General features: G+C 35.3%; 1 protein-coding gene across 13 annotated transcripts; it reads left to right on the plus strand.

The window, feature by feature from the left end:
* Positions 1-1232: 1232 nt before the first annotated feature.
* On the plus strand, positions 1233-13173 carry LOC122001291 (RNA-binding protein 1-like). 13 transcript variants are annotated; one of them, XM_042555959.1, is made up of 10 exons: positions 1233-1540; positions 1668-1731; positions 1831-1894; positions 3329-3412; positions 5969-6138; positions 8203-8315; positions 8394-8649; positions 8737-8798; positions 12241-12322; positions 12645-13173. In XM_042555959.1, the coding sequence occupies exons 5-10, from the start codon at positions 6009-6011 to the stop codon at positions 12743-12745; spliced, it is 744 nt and encodes a 247-aa protein (XP_042411893.1). In that variant the 5' UTR covers positions 1233-1540; positions 1668-1731; positions 1831-1894; positions 3329-3412; positions 5969-6008; the 3' UTR covers positions 12746-13173. The 13 variants fall into 13 exon arrangements, with proteins under 13 accessions (XP_042411893.1, XP_042411894.1, XP_042411895.1 ...); XM_042555960.1 differs by having other exon boundaries at positions 3329-3399; positions 5990-6138; XM_042555961.1 differs by having other exon boundaries at positions 3329-3385; positions 5990-6138.
* The last annotated feature ends 960 nt before the right edge of the window (positions 13174-14133 follow it).

Below are 14133 nucleotides of genomic sequence, written 5' to 3' on the forward strand. Positions count from 1 at the left end.
TTAGTACAAAACACCTTGATCTTTGACTAGGCCATCTCTTGCAACAGTAGCTTTGTTTGTGAGTTATTTGGATTTGACTAAATGAATCTTATCTCATCACTGAATTGTATATTCTCTACCACTAGTAATTCTCAAACTATTTAAATCATATTAATTATTCTAAGAAGAGTTTTCTTTGATCTTCTTTGCCCCTAAAACCTTCAACTCTACTTAATTCAAGTCATCTTAGAAATTTATCAATATTCATAAATATTGATATTTTGTTAACTTATTTATAATTTATCAAGATTACAAATAGTAACCTTACAAATCACTATGATGTAAGGTATACCAACAATTAGACAAGGTTAAATGCTCAATTCTAGAAATGAAAATTTATGTTTTTCAGTTTAGGGTTTATAGTGTCTTTTGTGTTTAATAAAATTCTTCATATCATTATTAAGGTAACATGACAAAAATACTGCAGCTCAATGATCTTATTTTGTGATTCCTTTATAGTAGTTCCCAATGCACCTGCTTGCAAGAAAATGTGCATTTCATATCAGACTCATGTTAGGCCTGATATGATTCCATATCAGGCCCAACGTGAACTTTTTTATCGATTCTTTGATTTGATATATTAATATCTATGAAAAGGTGAAATAAATAATGGACATCATATTTGAACTCCTTGCAACATCAGAAATCCAAAAGAACTGAAATGGGTGCAATCAGAACTCTTTAGGTCCATCAGTAGATTTAACCGAAAATCCACTGATCGACCTAGAGAGCTCCGATTATACACATTTTAATTTCAGTGGATTTCTAAAATTACAAAGAGTTCAAATATGTTATTTATTGTTTATTTTTGCTTTTCAAATATATTAAAATGTTATTAAAAAATTGACAAATGTTATTCATATGTTCTACACGTCGATATAAAAAAGAGAAGAGAGAGAAGAGAGAGAAAAATAATAGAGAAAAGAAAAGCAATATAAAAAGTCAAATTGTTAGGAGGGTAAAATAGGAAATGCACTTAAAAATGTGCGTTCTTTGGTAAATATCAAAGTTATAAAATACCGGAAAAATGATGAATAATCATAAGGGAATTTTCTGAAATTTTTAGAAATCTGACAATGTTTTAGAGCTTGTACATCGGATTTTAAGGGGACGAATTTATGGATACGGATAAAATCTGTTTAGGATACTCTTACTTTAAATATTTTATTTATAAGTACATTTCCTTTTCTTTTTTCTTTTCCTCTAAACGCCGTTTCTTCCCCCTGACCCGCGCCTCCCCCGACGCCGCCGCCGCGTCGATTCCTCTCCTCCCCACGCGTACAAAACCGCCGGCCAAAGGGAGCTTCGAGTCCTTCCTCCTTCCGACTCCCTCTCCCTCACCCTCTGCCCTCACGGCGACGGCATCCTCTGCCCTAGGATCTCCACCGCCGCCTTTTCTCTGCCCTAGCCGACGCCACCACCGCCGTCTCCCTCTACCCTAGCTGTGATCTCAACATCGCCGGTTGCTGATCACCAGGAGGACCGAGCCATCATCTCTTAGGTATGAACGAGGAGGTGTGATTATGCCCTAAATCTCTATCTGTAGTTATCCTTTATGTTTACTATTATCTGCGATTGGGATTTCTTCTTCTCCTCACTATAAGCCAGCATCCCTCTGCTTGCGCCAGATTCACTGTGCCAGCCAAGCAACACTTCTCCGGCCGAATCCACAGTGAAGCATTTGAAATTTGGGTAAGTTAGTTGGTTTGAGTTCTGGATCCCTAAGAGCTTGGAGCTTATGGAAGTGGTGTTGACCGAGATGGATGTCTCTGATGGTAGTTTTGTTTGCAGTGTCGGGAACATATTTCTGGCAGTAACTTCACCAGCTGTGATTCTACAGAGGAGGGTAAATTAGGTAAGTTTTAGAGGTGATTTCATTTATACATTGGAGTTGGTTTGTTAATTGGTGATTAATGGGTTATGGAATGCTTAATCCAATACAATTGTGATTGTTATGCACCTTGATCATTTAGTAGTAAATGATGTGCATAGATTAGTTTGGTTGTTGGTTCATGTATGTTGGATAATTGTAGTATGTCAATATATAGAAGGGATAACTATTTGGATTTAATCTAATGGGTTGATTGGGGATTAAGTAACTAACCCTAATTAACTAATTAGATTTATATAGGTAAATTGAGGTTATGTGATTAGAGTTTTACCCTAAATTGGTTTTAAGGATTTTATTTAGCTATTTTTTTATGAATTTAGCTAAATAAAATATTTATATGTTGTTTGATGCATGACTCTGTTTCGAGACGAGCATCTCGACGTCGGATTTGGACTGGATTGGACCTTCCTATTGGAGGCGGGTATCTTGACCTATCTATTTTGATATGTCTTGTTGATATGTTTAGTAGATTTTAACAAGTAGTATTAAATATGTTTATATCTGCATCGGCATGCCACTATTTGTTTTCGAGCATGTTTTGTTTGTTACTTGTTTAGCGTTCATGCCCTATTTGTTATGAATGTTATGGAGGTAGTGACATGCCATGCTTTATGATATATACCAGACTGGTTAGATACTCTACCTGACCTGTGTACCTAGATCATATTATTTGATCCATGTATATGGTACATGTTTGTTTTTATGGAGGTAGATAGGATCAGGATATTTCTATGCTTAGTGTCATGCACCATCTCGCATGATTGCATGCTGAGCGATTGACAGCTCCATTATTGTTGAGCACATCGCCAGTTACATGGATCTGCACACACCACTACTCACGGGTTAGTGGTATATCAGACAGGGTGTAGTGCTGGCTCTGTTGGTGCTTCGCTGGTCCACTCATGGGTAGCGTAGCGCAGCGTGGTAGCACGTCAGGGCTCCCTCCACTGGATTGTCTCAGGAGATGAAAGCATTGAGCTCCCCCACTTATGATTTGGAGTAGAAGGATAAGTGTACTCCGATAGCATCCCATCCACTCGGTCACTCATCAGGAGCAGTGATGACAGAGTGCACGGTTGTCACAGCCCTACCCACTCGGTCTCACCATCGTGTGTGAGATGGCTGACTGGCGTCAGGGGTGACCAGGACATGTCATGGGCATCATATGTATGATGCATTTATTGTTTGTGGTTGCTGGGCAGGGTTTGACAGCCTTGATATCCCTATACCCAGGTTCTGGTTAGTACAGTTACTTCTTATCTTACAGTTTGCACTTTCCATATGTTATATTCAGAAGACTGTACGCATATTTTTTACTGCTGGTTATTATTTACTATGCATGTCAACTAAGTATCCGCTGAGTGTTGGACTCACGCCCTCCTCCGTTGATATTTTCAGGTTGATGCTGTCAGAAGGTTCCAGTCGCTAGTCCCCCACCACTGCGCGTCGCGACGAGTTCGCACATTTTGGTTTACTTATTATGTTAGACTATGTTTTCAGACTTATAGCTTTTGACATTTGGATCTTGTTTGGTTTTGGTATTTGGCAATGGATTTTCATTTAAATAGGATAACGGTTTTGTGTTTTATGAGTGTAGTTGAGTAGGATATCAGATTTGAGTTTTATGGGTGTAGTTGAGTAGGATTTTTGACTTGGTTTCCTTATCTTTGTTTAGTTTAGTTTGTTTACTATTAAACTGCGTGGATGCTGGTTTGTTGTATTGTTTTTATTATACATATGTTCCGACCGTGTTGGCCGAGGTATCGGGATTGGTGTAGAAAGTTTCATATTGTCACCCGTACATGGGAGATGCTATCGAAATTTTCTCTGGCAGGGACTACTTGGGGCGTGACAATATTTTTGGAGCTCACTTGGCTACCAGGATTCATAAACTCTAGTACTTATTCTGGAGGTCTAGAGTTCGAATCCTGGGGAAGGCAAAAAATCCACTGGTCAGGGGTGGGAAGACCTAGTGAGTAACGGCACGACCGAGGGTCGTCGGTAGATGACATAAGGGGTCGCCGGTTGGGCCGCCCAACGGGTCGAGGGGCCGGGTTGTTACAAGAAAAAGGCGCTTTTTTATTGTAACGACCCGACCCTTCGGCCCTTTGGGCGACCACAATGGCGACCCAACTGACGACCCTTTGGCGGTCCCTTGGGCGGCCACACTAGCGGCCCAACTGGCGACCCCTTATATCGTCGACTAACGACCCTCGGGCGTGTGCCGTTACTCACAAGGTCTTCCCACCCCTAGCCAATGGATTTTTTGTCATCCCCAGGATTCGAAATCTAGACCTCCAGGATAAGTACTAGAGTTTATGAATCCTGGTACTCTAGTACTTATCCTGGAGGTCTAGAGTTCGAATCCTGGGGATGACAAAAAATTCATTGGCCAGGGGTGGGAAGACCTTGTGAGTAACGGCACACGCCCGAGGGTCGAGGACATAAGGGGTCGCCAGTTCAGCCGTTAGTGTGGCCGCTCAAGGGATCGCCAGTTGGGCCGCCATTGTGGCCGCCCAAAGGGCCGAAGCGTCGGGTCGTTACAAAAGTAGCGTACGCCTTTTGGTAAATTTAGATCTCTACATACGCCCTTTGGTAAATTGCCGAAAAGCAAGTCATTTGATCTAATTGTTCGCTAAACCTTTGGAGAAGGTTATACGATTGTTACTGATAATACCACTTTTATGCTTGTGTTTTGATTTATAAAAAGGAAAAGGATCTCCTTCACTATGTTTGTTTGAGGCACTAGCGAGATCGAGAAGGAAGTAAGAGATGAAGGATTTATAATTGTGAATTATTATGCCTTCGTGAATGTGGCTCATGAATATAGTCAGGTTGTTCCCTTGGGACAGTCTAGTGGCTAGCACACGAGGTGTTGCCACTATGAGGTCTGAGGTTCGAATCTCGGCAAAGTCGAGGTAAATGACTCCCTTATGTGATAGTTATTATTCCAAAGGTTAGTAGCTGTCCGTGATTTACCTCTTCCATGTTGGCCCTGGGACGGGTTAGCGGCAGCCCTGGGGGCGAACGTATTCGTCTTTTGCCATTATGAATATAACCGGGTTGCTATTCGAGTGATATAATTATATCGTAGGAGTAAAGTTTGAATCCTTAGTTCATTCTCTTAGGGAATTAATTCCTCTCACCTAGGAGGTTGCATTATGATTTACCTCCCTTCTACAAAACTTTGGAATTGACATTGGAGGGGCGGGTGAGCGTAATCACTTTTGCATCCCATAATTGTGAATTACAAATTCAATTTAACACCTTAAGATCTAGGGAAGTTAATCTGAGTTGGATGGATCAAATCATTCAAACTCAAAAACATATGAGTTTGCTGAACTCAACTCTATTGAATTGGATTTGCATCTGCAAATATTAATTATTAATATTTGAAAAGAGAATGTTAATATATTCTTTGTCTAAAAGAGTTATTTTGTAAGTCAGATTGCATCCACTGCATGTGCATTTGAATTAGATTACAAATATCTTATTATTATGAATTTTTAAATACCCTAAATAAAATATTAATATTTTTTTTGTCTAAAAATAAATTTCTTTCGATAAAAATTTAAAGGAAAATTATAATAAATCAGCGTACACTTTGTAAATAAGGATATTTTGATTTTTTGTATAAAAACTAATTATAAGGGTGTCTATTAGCCATTTTTAATTACAAAGAGAATATCTTGATAAATTACTCCTTTTTATTATTTTATTTTAAAATAATTTTTATCTATTTTGTATATTTTATCCTTATTCATTTATTATCTTCAGTAGCAAAAGTATTCGAAATTTGAAAGTATATTGCTAAAATAATAACAATAATTATTGTATTTTGATAATATTTATAAAAGTTTGAGAGGTAAAAAATAATAAAAAATATAAAGGTATTTAAAATAAAATAAAATAAAATAAAAAAAAATAAAATAAAATAAAATAAAATAAAATAGGTCGGGTTGAAATGTTTTTATTTATTATTGTCTTTAGAAAAGAAATTTACTTGGTGTTCTCTTTCTCGTGTTCTGTGTATTTCAGATTCTCAAATCTTCTTATCAGGGTTCTGTCTTCTCCGGCGATGGCTGATCCCTACCGGAAATACCTTTCCACTGAAAGAGATGAGCTTTCTGATCCTTACCGGAGATACTCTTCCTCTGAAAGAGCCGATCCCTCTGATTCTTACCGGAGATACCCTTCCATTGACAGAGGTGCTGTTTCTCTCTCTTTCTCGGACATTTTTTTTTTGTTTAGGGAATTTATTTTTTTTTCGTCTTGTTATTTCTTAATAAATTTGGAAGGTGGGGTTGGGCGTGCTAAGGCTTTAACTTCTTGGAGTTTTTTTTTTTGTTTTTTTTTTGATGATTTTCCAACCTAGTGTTTGTTTGTGAGCGATTATTATCAAGGGTAAGGGGAAAAAAGCAATTTGCTTTGGGAATATATCGAAATAATAATAATACATAGGTTAGATGACTAACAATAAAGAGTTTACGGGGGTTGAGATGTTTAGGCCAGATGAATATTGCTTTAGATAGGGCTAATTATCAGTCAATGACCTTTTTGTGGATTTAGTCATGCATATATTAGACGGGATTTCATATCTATAAAGGGAAGTAAAACTAATTGTTGCATAGTTAAGTTCCTCTTATCAAGAAAGCTCATGAACAATTCATAAGCAGTCGTCATGAGCAATTCATGACAACTATAACACCCCTTGAGGGTTGAAAAACTTAAATTTAAACACCATCAGTGCTGGTCCCAACATTGGATGCAAATGATTGAGAGTTGTGTGAGGATTTTACTCCCAACATACTAATCAAAACCTCATGAACATCAACTTTTATATTTGTTGTAAATTTAAAGAATGAGCATTACGAGTGATATGATCTTACATAGAACGCCAACCATAAGAAAGAATCCATGTAGTGAGTATCTATCTATCTTTATATATATAGATAGGCTCTTAAGCCTAATTTTTCATTATCATCATTAAGTCATATTAGTTCCAACTAGTTGGGGTGTGCTTATCCATCTCATACCTCCATTAAACTCTATTATATCACAAATGATAATTATATCTCTTAAATTTTTTTTTTTTTTATCACAATTGAAGTTTTCTTTGCTCTCCCTCTATCCGTCACCTTCAACTTTTCTTACTTGTCTAACTATATATACCTCACACTTATTTTCTCTAGTTTTAGAGCTACAATTACTTGCTTCTAGATGGAAGCATTTTTTTTTTTTTATATCTTATCTTCATTATTATGATCGTCAACCTCAAGCTGAGTTTGCCCCAATTGTGAATCTTATCCTTGTATTAATTAATTAATATATTTTTTATAACATGTTTTTGGTCTTCCTGATCCCTTACTACTACAATAGATTCAACTCTTGTATTTGAGCATGGCTAGACCATATCAATGTACTTTCCTTATTTTATTACCTATTGAAGCTAAACTTATTTGTCTATCATTTATTCTATCTAGTAACTCCACAAATTCATCTTAGCATTCTCATTCTTATATTAAATTTTTTAACTGTTGCTTTCTAATAGCCCAACACTTTCTATTATAAAGTGTAGTTTATTGTACAACAATCTTATAAAATTTTCCTTTTACTTTAAGGTGATTGGACGATCACACAAGGCTCCAGATAGTTCTCTTTATTTTTTTTCATTCGTCTTTTCTATTAATGATATTTTCATCGATATCTCTTTCTTATATAATAATTATTCCATTGTATTTAGAATTCCTTCTTTGTCAAGTGGCATTCTGAATGTGTTATTCTGATAAAATTTTGAAACTCAATAGTAATCAGCACAGCTAATCTCTCCTATCTCCTACATAGCATATGTTGATTAGTATTGTATCATGATAAATTTTGACACTTCTTAGTATGTTATGATAATAAACTGTTAAACTCCCATGCGAGTTAATTTTTATTTGTTGGTTGAACCTTGAGCATGAATACGAGCCCAGGTTATGGAAGAGCTCAACCTCAACACTTGAGCTTGAACTAGGTTTTCGATGAACAAAACTTGAATTGAATTTTCAGCTTAGTTTGTGATTGAGAAGTGCTCAATATGAAGAAATTTTTGTATATACAAAATTAAACTTGAGGAGCAAGCAACCTATTGTTGACTGCAAAGTCTCTTTTAGTTGTACCTAGGTACTTGAAAATTGTGTACAATGCATTGATACACATACACCAATATTATTGATAATGTTTGTAGTTTCTAGCTTCTATAAACTGATTTCCTGCTCTTATTATGATAGATGCACGGGCTGCTGTTCCATCTTATATGCAATTCAACACACCTTCTACAACTTCTCATCCGACGTGGAGCTTAAGTGACTCTCAAAAAACACCTGATTTACTACATAATGATGTAGGGACTCACCTAGTATTGTCTTGATACCTTTTTAGTAGATCTTTTTCTAATGCTGCATGATTGAATTTCATTCAGATGTTACCGGCGAGATCCACAAATCATGGGTTCGATGATCATACTGGAATGGGGGCTCATGCTTCAAACAAGTTCAGTAGATTGTCAACTGGAGATGGTGATAGAACATTTAGTCCTTTGGTAGATCCAGCTTTAGCACGAGATGTTTCAGTAAACATCAATCATGACATTGTGACCAATGGTCAATTGCCGGAAGAGTCTAACATTCTTTTTGTCGAATGTCTCCCTACTGATTGCACAAGAAGAGAGGTGTCCCGTATCCTTACTTCTGCTAGTTGTTTTATATTACATTATCATGGTTCTTTTTTAATTTTTGGAAGAATTCTTAATTTTATCCCTGAAGATCTATTTCGCCCATTTATTGGGTTCAAGGAAATTCGAGTTCTACACAAGGAACCTCGCGGGGTATGTCGTTTTGACTCGAGTCTTACTTTGTTAAAACTTCCAAAGCTGTTAAATAAAACATTCCTGTGAGCATAATGGTGGGCATGTTCGACTAGTCCTAGAGAAGAACATATTTGTTCTCAATAAACTTTCAAAAGTTTATTGAACTTCCATTCACAATTTCCATTGATGTTGTGTTTATCAATAATGTTATGAAGAAATACAACGTTGTTGCATTCTCTCTGTATATAGATTTTGGAAACTAAGTGTTTCGTGGCTCTTCATTAGGCTAATACGAGATTGCATTGTCTGTGTAATGGGTAACTTACACAGTGCACCTTATATAAATTTTACCCTTTCATATGTATCATGCAATATCAGCAGTTGCTTCAGAGGTTAGATGTGTGCATAGTTTGATGTATAACATTCTGGTGTCTACATAAATTTTAGTTGGGATAATTGCATAGATAAATCACTACTAGTTGTTTTTTTTTAATATATGCCCCTCTAACTCTTATTTCATCCCATATTATCTTGTAAAATTTAACAACTTATAAATGTGTCATTTTGATTAATATGGAGTAACTGAACTTTTAGACTTTGGGGACAAGTTGAAAGGTTCTAAATTTTGAGGGTTGGGGTGGGGGATGAAAATATCTAATTTATAGTAACATGCAAGTAAAATCTTTTACATTCAGTATTTTAATTTATTTTTATTGTGTTATAAATTTATTGGACAAATTATCATTTAGATTATGATTGTTGAAAATAATAGAATGTTCCAACTCCATGAAAGCTAAGTCTATGCTGAGTATTTTAGTATTTACTATATATTTAAAATTATTCTTGTTAATATTTAACAATAATGTTTAAATTTGATTTTATTCTAAGCATTCAAAGATTTGTAGTATTTATAATAATTAATAATATAGATTTGATAGCTATTTGATATTTATATTTATTTTTATTTATAGATTGTTGTAATTTTTCAATTAGAATATGCTTGTTCAAAATAATCAAAATTTCAACTTCATGCAAATTAAGTCTATATCGGGTGGCTTAGAATTTATTATATATTTTAAATTATGGTTAATCATGATCATTAATCTTTGAATTAATTTTATTTAAAGCATTCAATTATATATTCCTGTGAAGAATCCATTATCTGTGTCTAGTGTTTGTCCCAACTCTTTGGATCAGCCAAACGAGTCTTATTCCTCCATTAAGCTATATGGAAATATATATTAACAGTGATGTTCAAATATCTTAAATAGCTTTGTTATGTTTATAGAGTTTTCTTAGGTATCCTTTTACCCTTTACGTCTCTCTCTTTTTGGAGGGTCTATTAATTCTCATTCCAATTCTAAACTTACCATGGTGAAATTGAAGACACAGAATTCCAAACAGCTTTATCTAGGTAATGGTAAATAGGATTGTTGAATAACTGAAAATTTAGATTATTTAGGACTTACATATTTGAATTATGAGATTATTCAAGCGCTATATAATTTAGTGAGAGGAGCAAAACAACATACTTGAATTGTACTTGATTTATTTGTTTAACTCCAGAATTTGTCATCTTTGAGTGTATTGATCATCTAATCTATTGTCTAACTACTAGAGAAAATGCCCAAGTTAGTAGTACTTCATTCATCTTAAGCTATAAATCTCTTTCAATAGACCATAACTCCCAATGTGGATCTAATTAGGGTGTCATAACCTTCCCAACTTGAGACTTAGCATCCTTGTAATAGATACTATTCAATCCATGGCCTGGAATCATCCCTAATAGATGGCACGAGAGGTTCTTGTGTGGTTCCACCATCAAACAAGCATCCTTTTTGTGCATCTTATTATGCGTAAGATTAAGCCTGCTTTGACACCGATTATCACAATCTTCCTAGATGGTATTTCTAGCCTATTAACCTTTGCCAGATTCAACCATTGACCAAAATGCTTAAGCCAAGTGAATAATAAAAGCTTTTAGATTCTTTCATCAGCCCACAACTTCATGTATGGTGCCACAACTTTTCCATTCTCTCTTTCTTCTAGTCCTTTCCAGTTATATTCTCTCTCTTAGTGTACATGCTTGTTTGTGTCACCAACTTTTCTTTTGTTTCCATCTCTTCAAATTCATTATCCATATTGCCACCATGGATGTTCTTGCTCCTGTAAAAGCCCTGGCTTCCTCTTCCTGAGTACCCTTGGCTCCCTGACCTGTAGTACTGGCACCAAACTGTAGCAGATCATTGTTGAGGCTTTCAGTCATTTCTTTGTGGTAGTGCATGTGTCCATTCAATACACAGAAATGTGTGGTAATTTTGGATAGGCTTGAGTAGTTTTATGTGGGTAAGAGGACATATATCCATTCAAATTATGATGTTCATTGTTTGCTACACGTGCAGACCTAGACATCTTTAATTTTGTTCTCATTTAACATTGATCAAATTTCCTTTAATATTTTGTAGATTTCATCCTATCATAGTTCCAATGTGGTTGGGATTGCATATGCTATATATATACCAGATTAGTTAGTCTGCATTTATTTTGGTATGAATATCCCTTGCACAGTGGGTAAAAATCTGATCAATGCAGGTGAAATTCTCAAGGTGGTGATTACTACCCTTTTTCATGCATGGTCATGACGTTGGTTATTGGATTAGTCTTAATTAGTTGTCATTCTAGTCTCCTTTCAAACAGACAAAAATATTATAGTTATCTACTTAAGTTATTCGATTGCTTCTCGATGCCTTTTGCCAACTCAACTGGTGGGCAGAGAAGAGACAACTATCGTCTTTCTCTCCAGAATTATTTGAATTTTCTTTCATAACCATATTTGAAATGCTCATCTGAATTGTTACGCCTATCTTCAGTATAATTAAAAAAAAAACGTGAAACGCTCTTTCATAATTATTTGCCTTTATTATTTATTTAATCATTATGGAGAAACGTAATAGTCCATTTATATTCAAAGAATGTTCATTTTAAGGGTGTAATTAGTGTTTATAGTGTACAATAAACTTTTTTTTTTTTTTTTCAATTTTGTAAAGGATGAGTATTGTTCTAAGATTGAAGGGGAGCCTTGGTGTAAAGTTGTTGCTTTGTGATCAAAATGTTACGGGTTCGAATCTTGGAAATAATCTCTTGTAAAAAATTAGGGTAAGACTGCGTACAATGGATCCTTTTCCGAGACCACGCATGGCGGGAGTTTCATATATTGGGCTGCCCTTTTTATAAGTATTGTTCTGAGATTATATTGTATTTTTTTTAGCTCTGATAAAATTTCATAGGTTCCATCAATTTCACATACAAGTCCTTTATGACAGATGATAAGCTGCTTTGATCTAGAATGTATTGCTACCCTTTTTTTTTGTGTGCACACGCAAAATTTGAAAAATGGTTTTCTGTGGTTTGATATGTTTGCCGGAAATTTAACATGGTTTTATGGAAACACTGCATACAGGCTGGGGATAAGGCTAAAGTGCTATGTTTTGTGGAGTTTGATGATGCCAAGTGTGCTTCGACTGCATTAAATGCCCTTCAAGGTAACTTCTCATGGTGCTCGCAATGCATTCTATTTACTCTTTGCATATAGAAATTTCTGAAACATTTTTGCACGGTGCATTCATTTTGTTGGGCACAATCAATCTTTATAGTTCGTATTGATAAGCTGCTAGATGGTTGAATGTAGTTTTAAATCATGAATTTCTATATGCCTTGGTTGTAAGTTTGATTTGCCATCGAACAAACTAGAATTCTCTTAAAAATAAATCATTCTTTCGTTCGCTACATGAAACTCCATAAATCTTGTCCTTGTCTTGTGTAATTTAGAAACACCAATCAGACATTTATTAACTTATCATGCAGGCTACAAGTTCGATGATAAGAAACCCAATGCACCGGTCTTGCAGATTCAGTTTGTGAAATTTCCCTTTCGTCCAGCTTCTCTTCCTAATAGCCAGACTTAATGGAAACCACACTGGTTTCCTCTAACGCAGTCTTCGGGCTTGCTAGCTGGTTGGAGTCTAATCTTTCTTACAATCTTCAACGCAAAGCAATGTTCAAGTTTTCATGCAACTGAATGGTCTTATGGAACTTATATTTGAATGTATCAACTAGTGGGAGCTCCCCAAATGACCTACCTCTATTTAAAACTTCAAAGATGAGTTGACTTGGAAACACTCCCATGGAGGAGCTACCTTGTGTCGTGGGCAGTAGATCGACTCATTTGGCTTCTTGTTGCTTTCTTGCAGTTGTTTGAGGGCAATCTCACGCATAATATGAACCATTAGCATTGAGCACTAACTTTATATTTGAAACAGGTAGATACTTTGTATGTGATTGGCATTTGTCTGCACCAGTCTCTAGTATTGCAAGAAAAACGTATTGCACTGTTTCTTCAACTTGTTCTTTTCTTTCTTCGGCAATTTATCAAATGGCATGATGTATGCCGACGTATCATAGTTTTGTATTTATCGAAAGGGACAGTAAAATATATAAAATTTCCCTTTACCCCTCCTCTCAACCTCTCCTTTTCCTACTCCATTTTCTAAGATATCCGAATCACTTTTTTTTTTTGAAAATTATTTTTGTAGTACATTTTATTTGAAAATTATTTTTGTAGTTCACTCTCTCTGTGCTCACCTTCTTCCTTCACTTATAAATATGAAATCATCACGAACCTCTTTCGATTACCAAACCTCTTACAATTTGGTTGGATTGTAAAAAAGTAATAAAAGTGAGATATTGTTACAAGGGTTTCAAGAAGTGATTTCAAATGACAATAGTGTTCAAGAGTAACGTCATTGAAGAACATTGCTATTGAAGGACAAATTTAGTGAAATTGGTAGAAGAAGACAAATAAAGATTTAGCGATATACGTATCAATTTGCTACTGTAAAATTGGTTTATAGTGTAAAAAAAAATAGTGTACGTTTTTGTAATAAAAGGTGATTACAAAAAACATGTTTATTGTGTCAATAGATGTATGGGGAAGAATTATGGAACAACACCTGTAATATTGTGTCATCCATTACTTAATCGGTTTGCGAGGTGCTCTACTATGATGCTAGATTTTAGCTAGACCTTGCTCATGCACGTTCAACTTATATGGTAGGGATCAGCACGTATGCAATCATATCAGATCCACTTTGTTCATTGATCAAAACTTTAATTTGATATCATATCTATCTTCTCCTTGCTCAACCTTTTGTAGTGATTGAAAGTTTACATAAATCCAATTACTCTAGGTCCATCAGTGAATTTTGACCAAAGTGTTCAAGTGTTGGGTAACGAGATTTTTTTTAAGTACTTAATTATTACATAAAGGAAAGTGTAGATTATTATACTTGTCCTT

The sequence above is a fragment of the Zingiber officinale genome, chromosome 7A (assembly GCF_018446385.1).
Source record: "Zingiber officinale cultivar Zhangliang chromosome 7A, Zo_v1.1, whole genome shotgun sequence".
In the NCBI taxonomy this organism is placed as follows: Eukaryota; Viridiplantae; Streptophyta; class Magnoliopsida; order Zingiberales; family Zingiberaceae; genus Zingiber; species Zingiber officinale.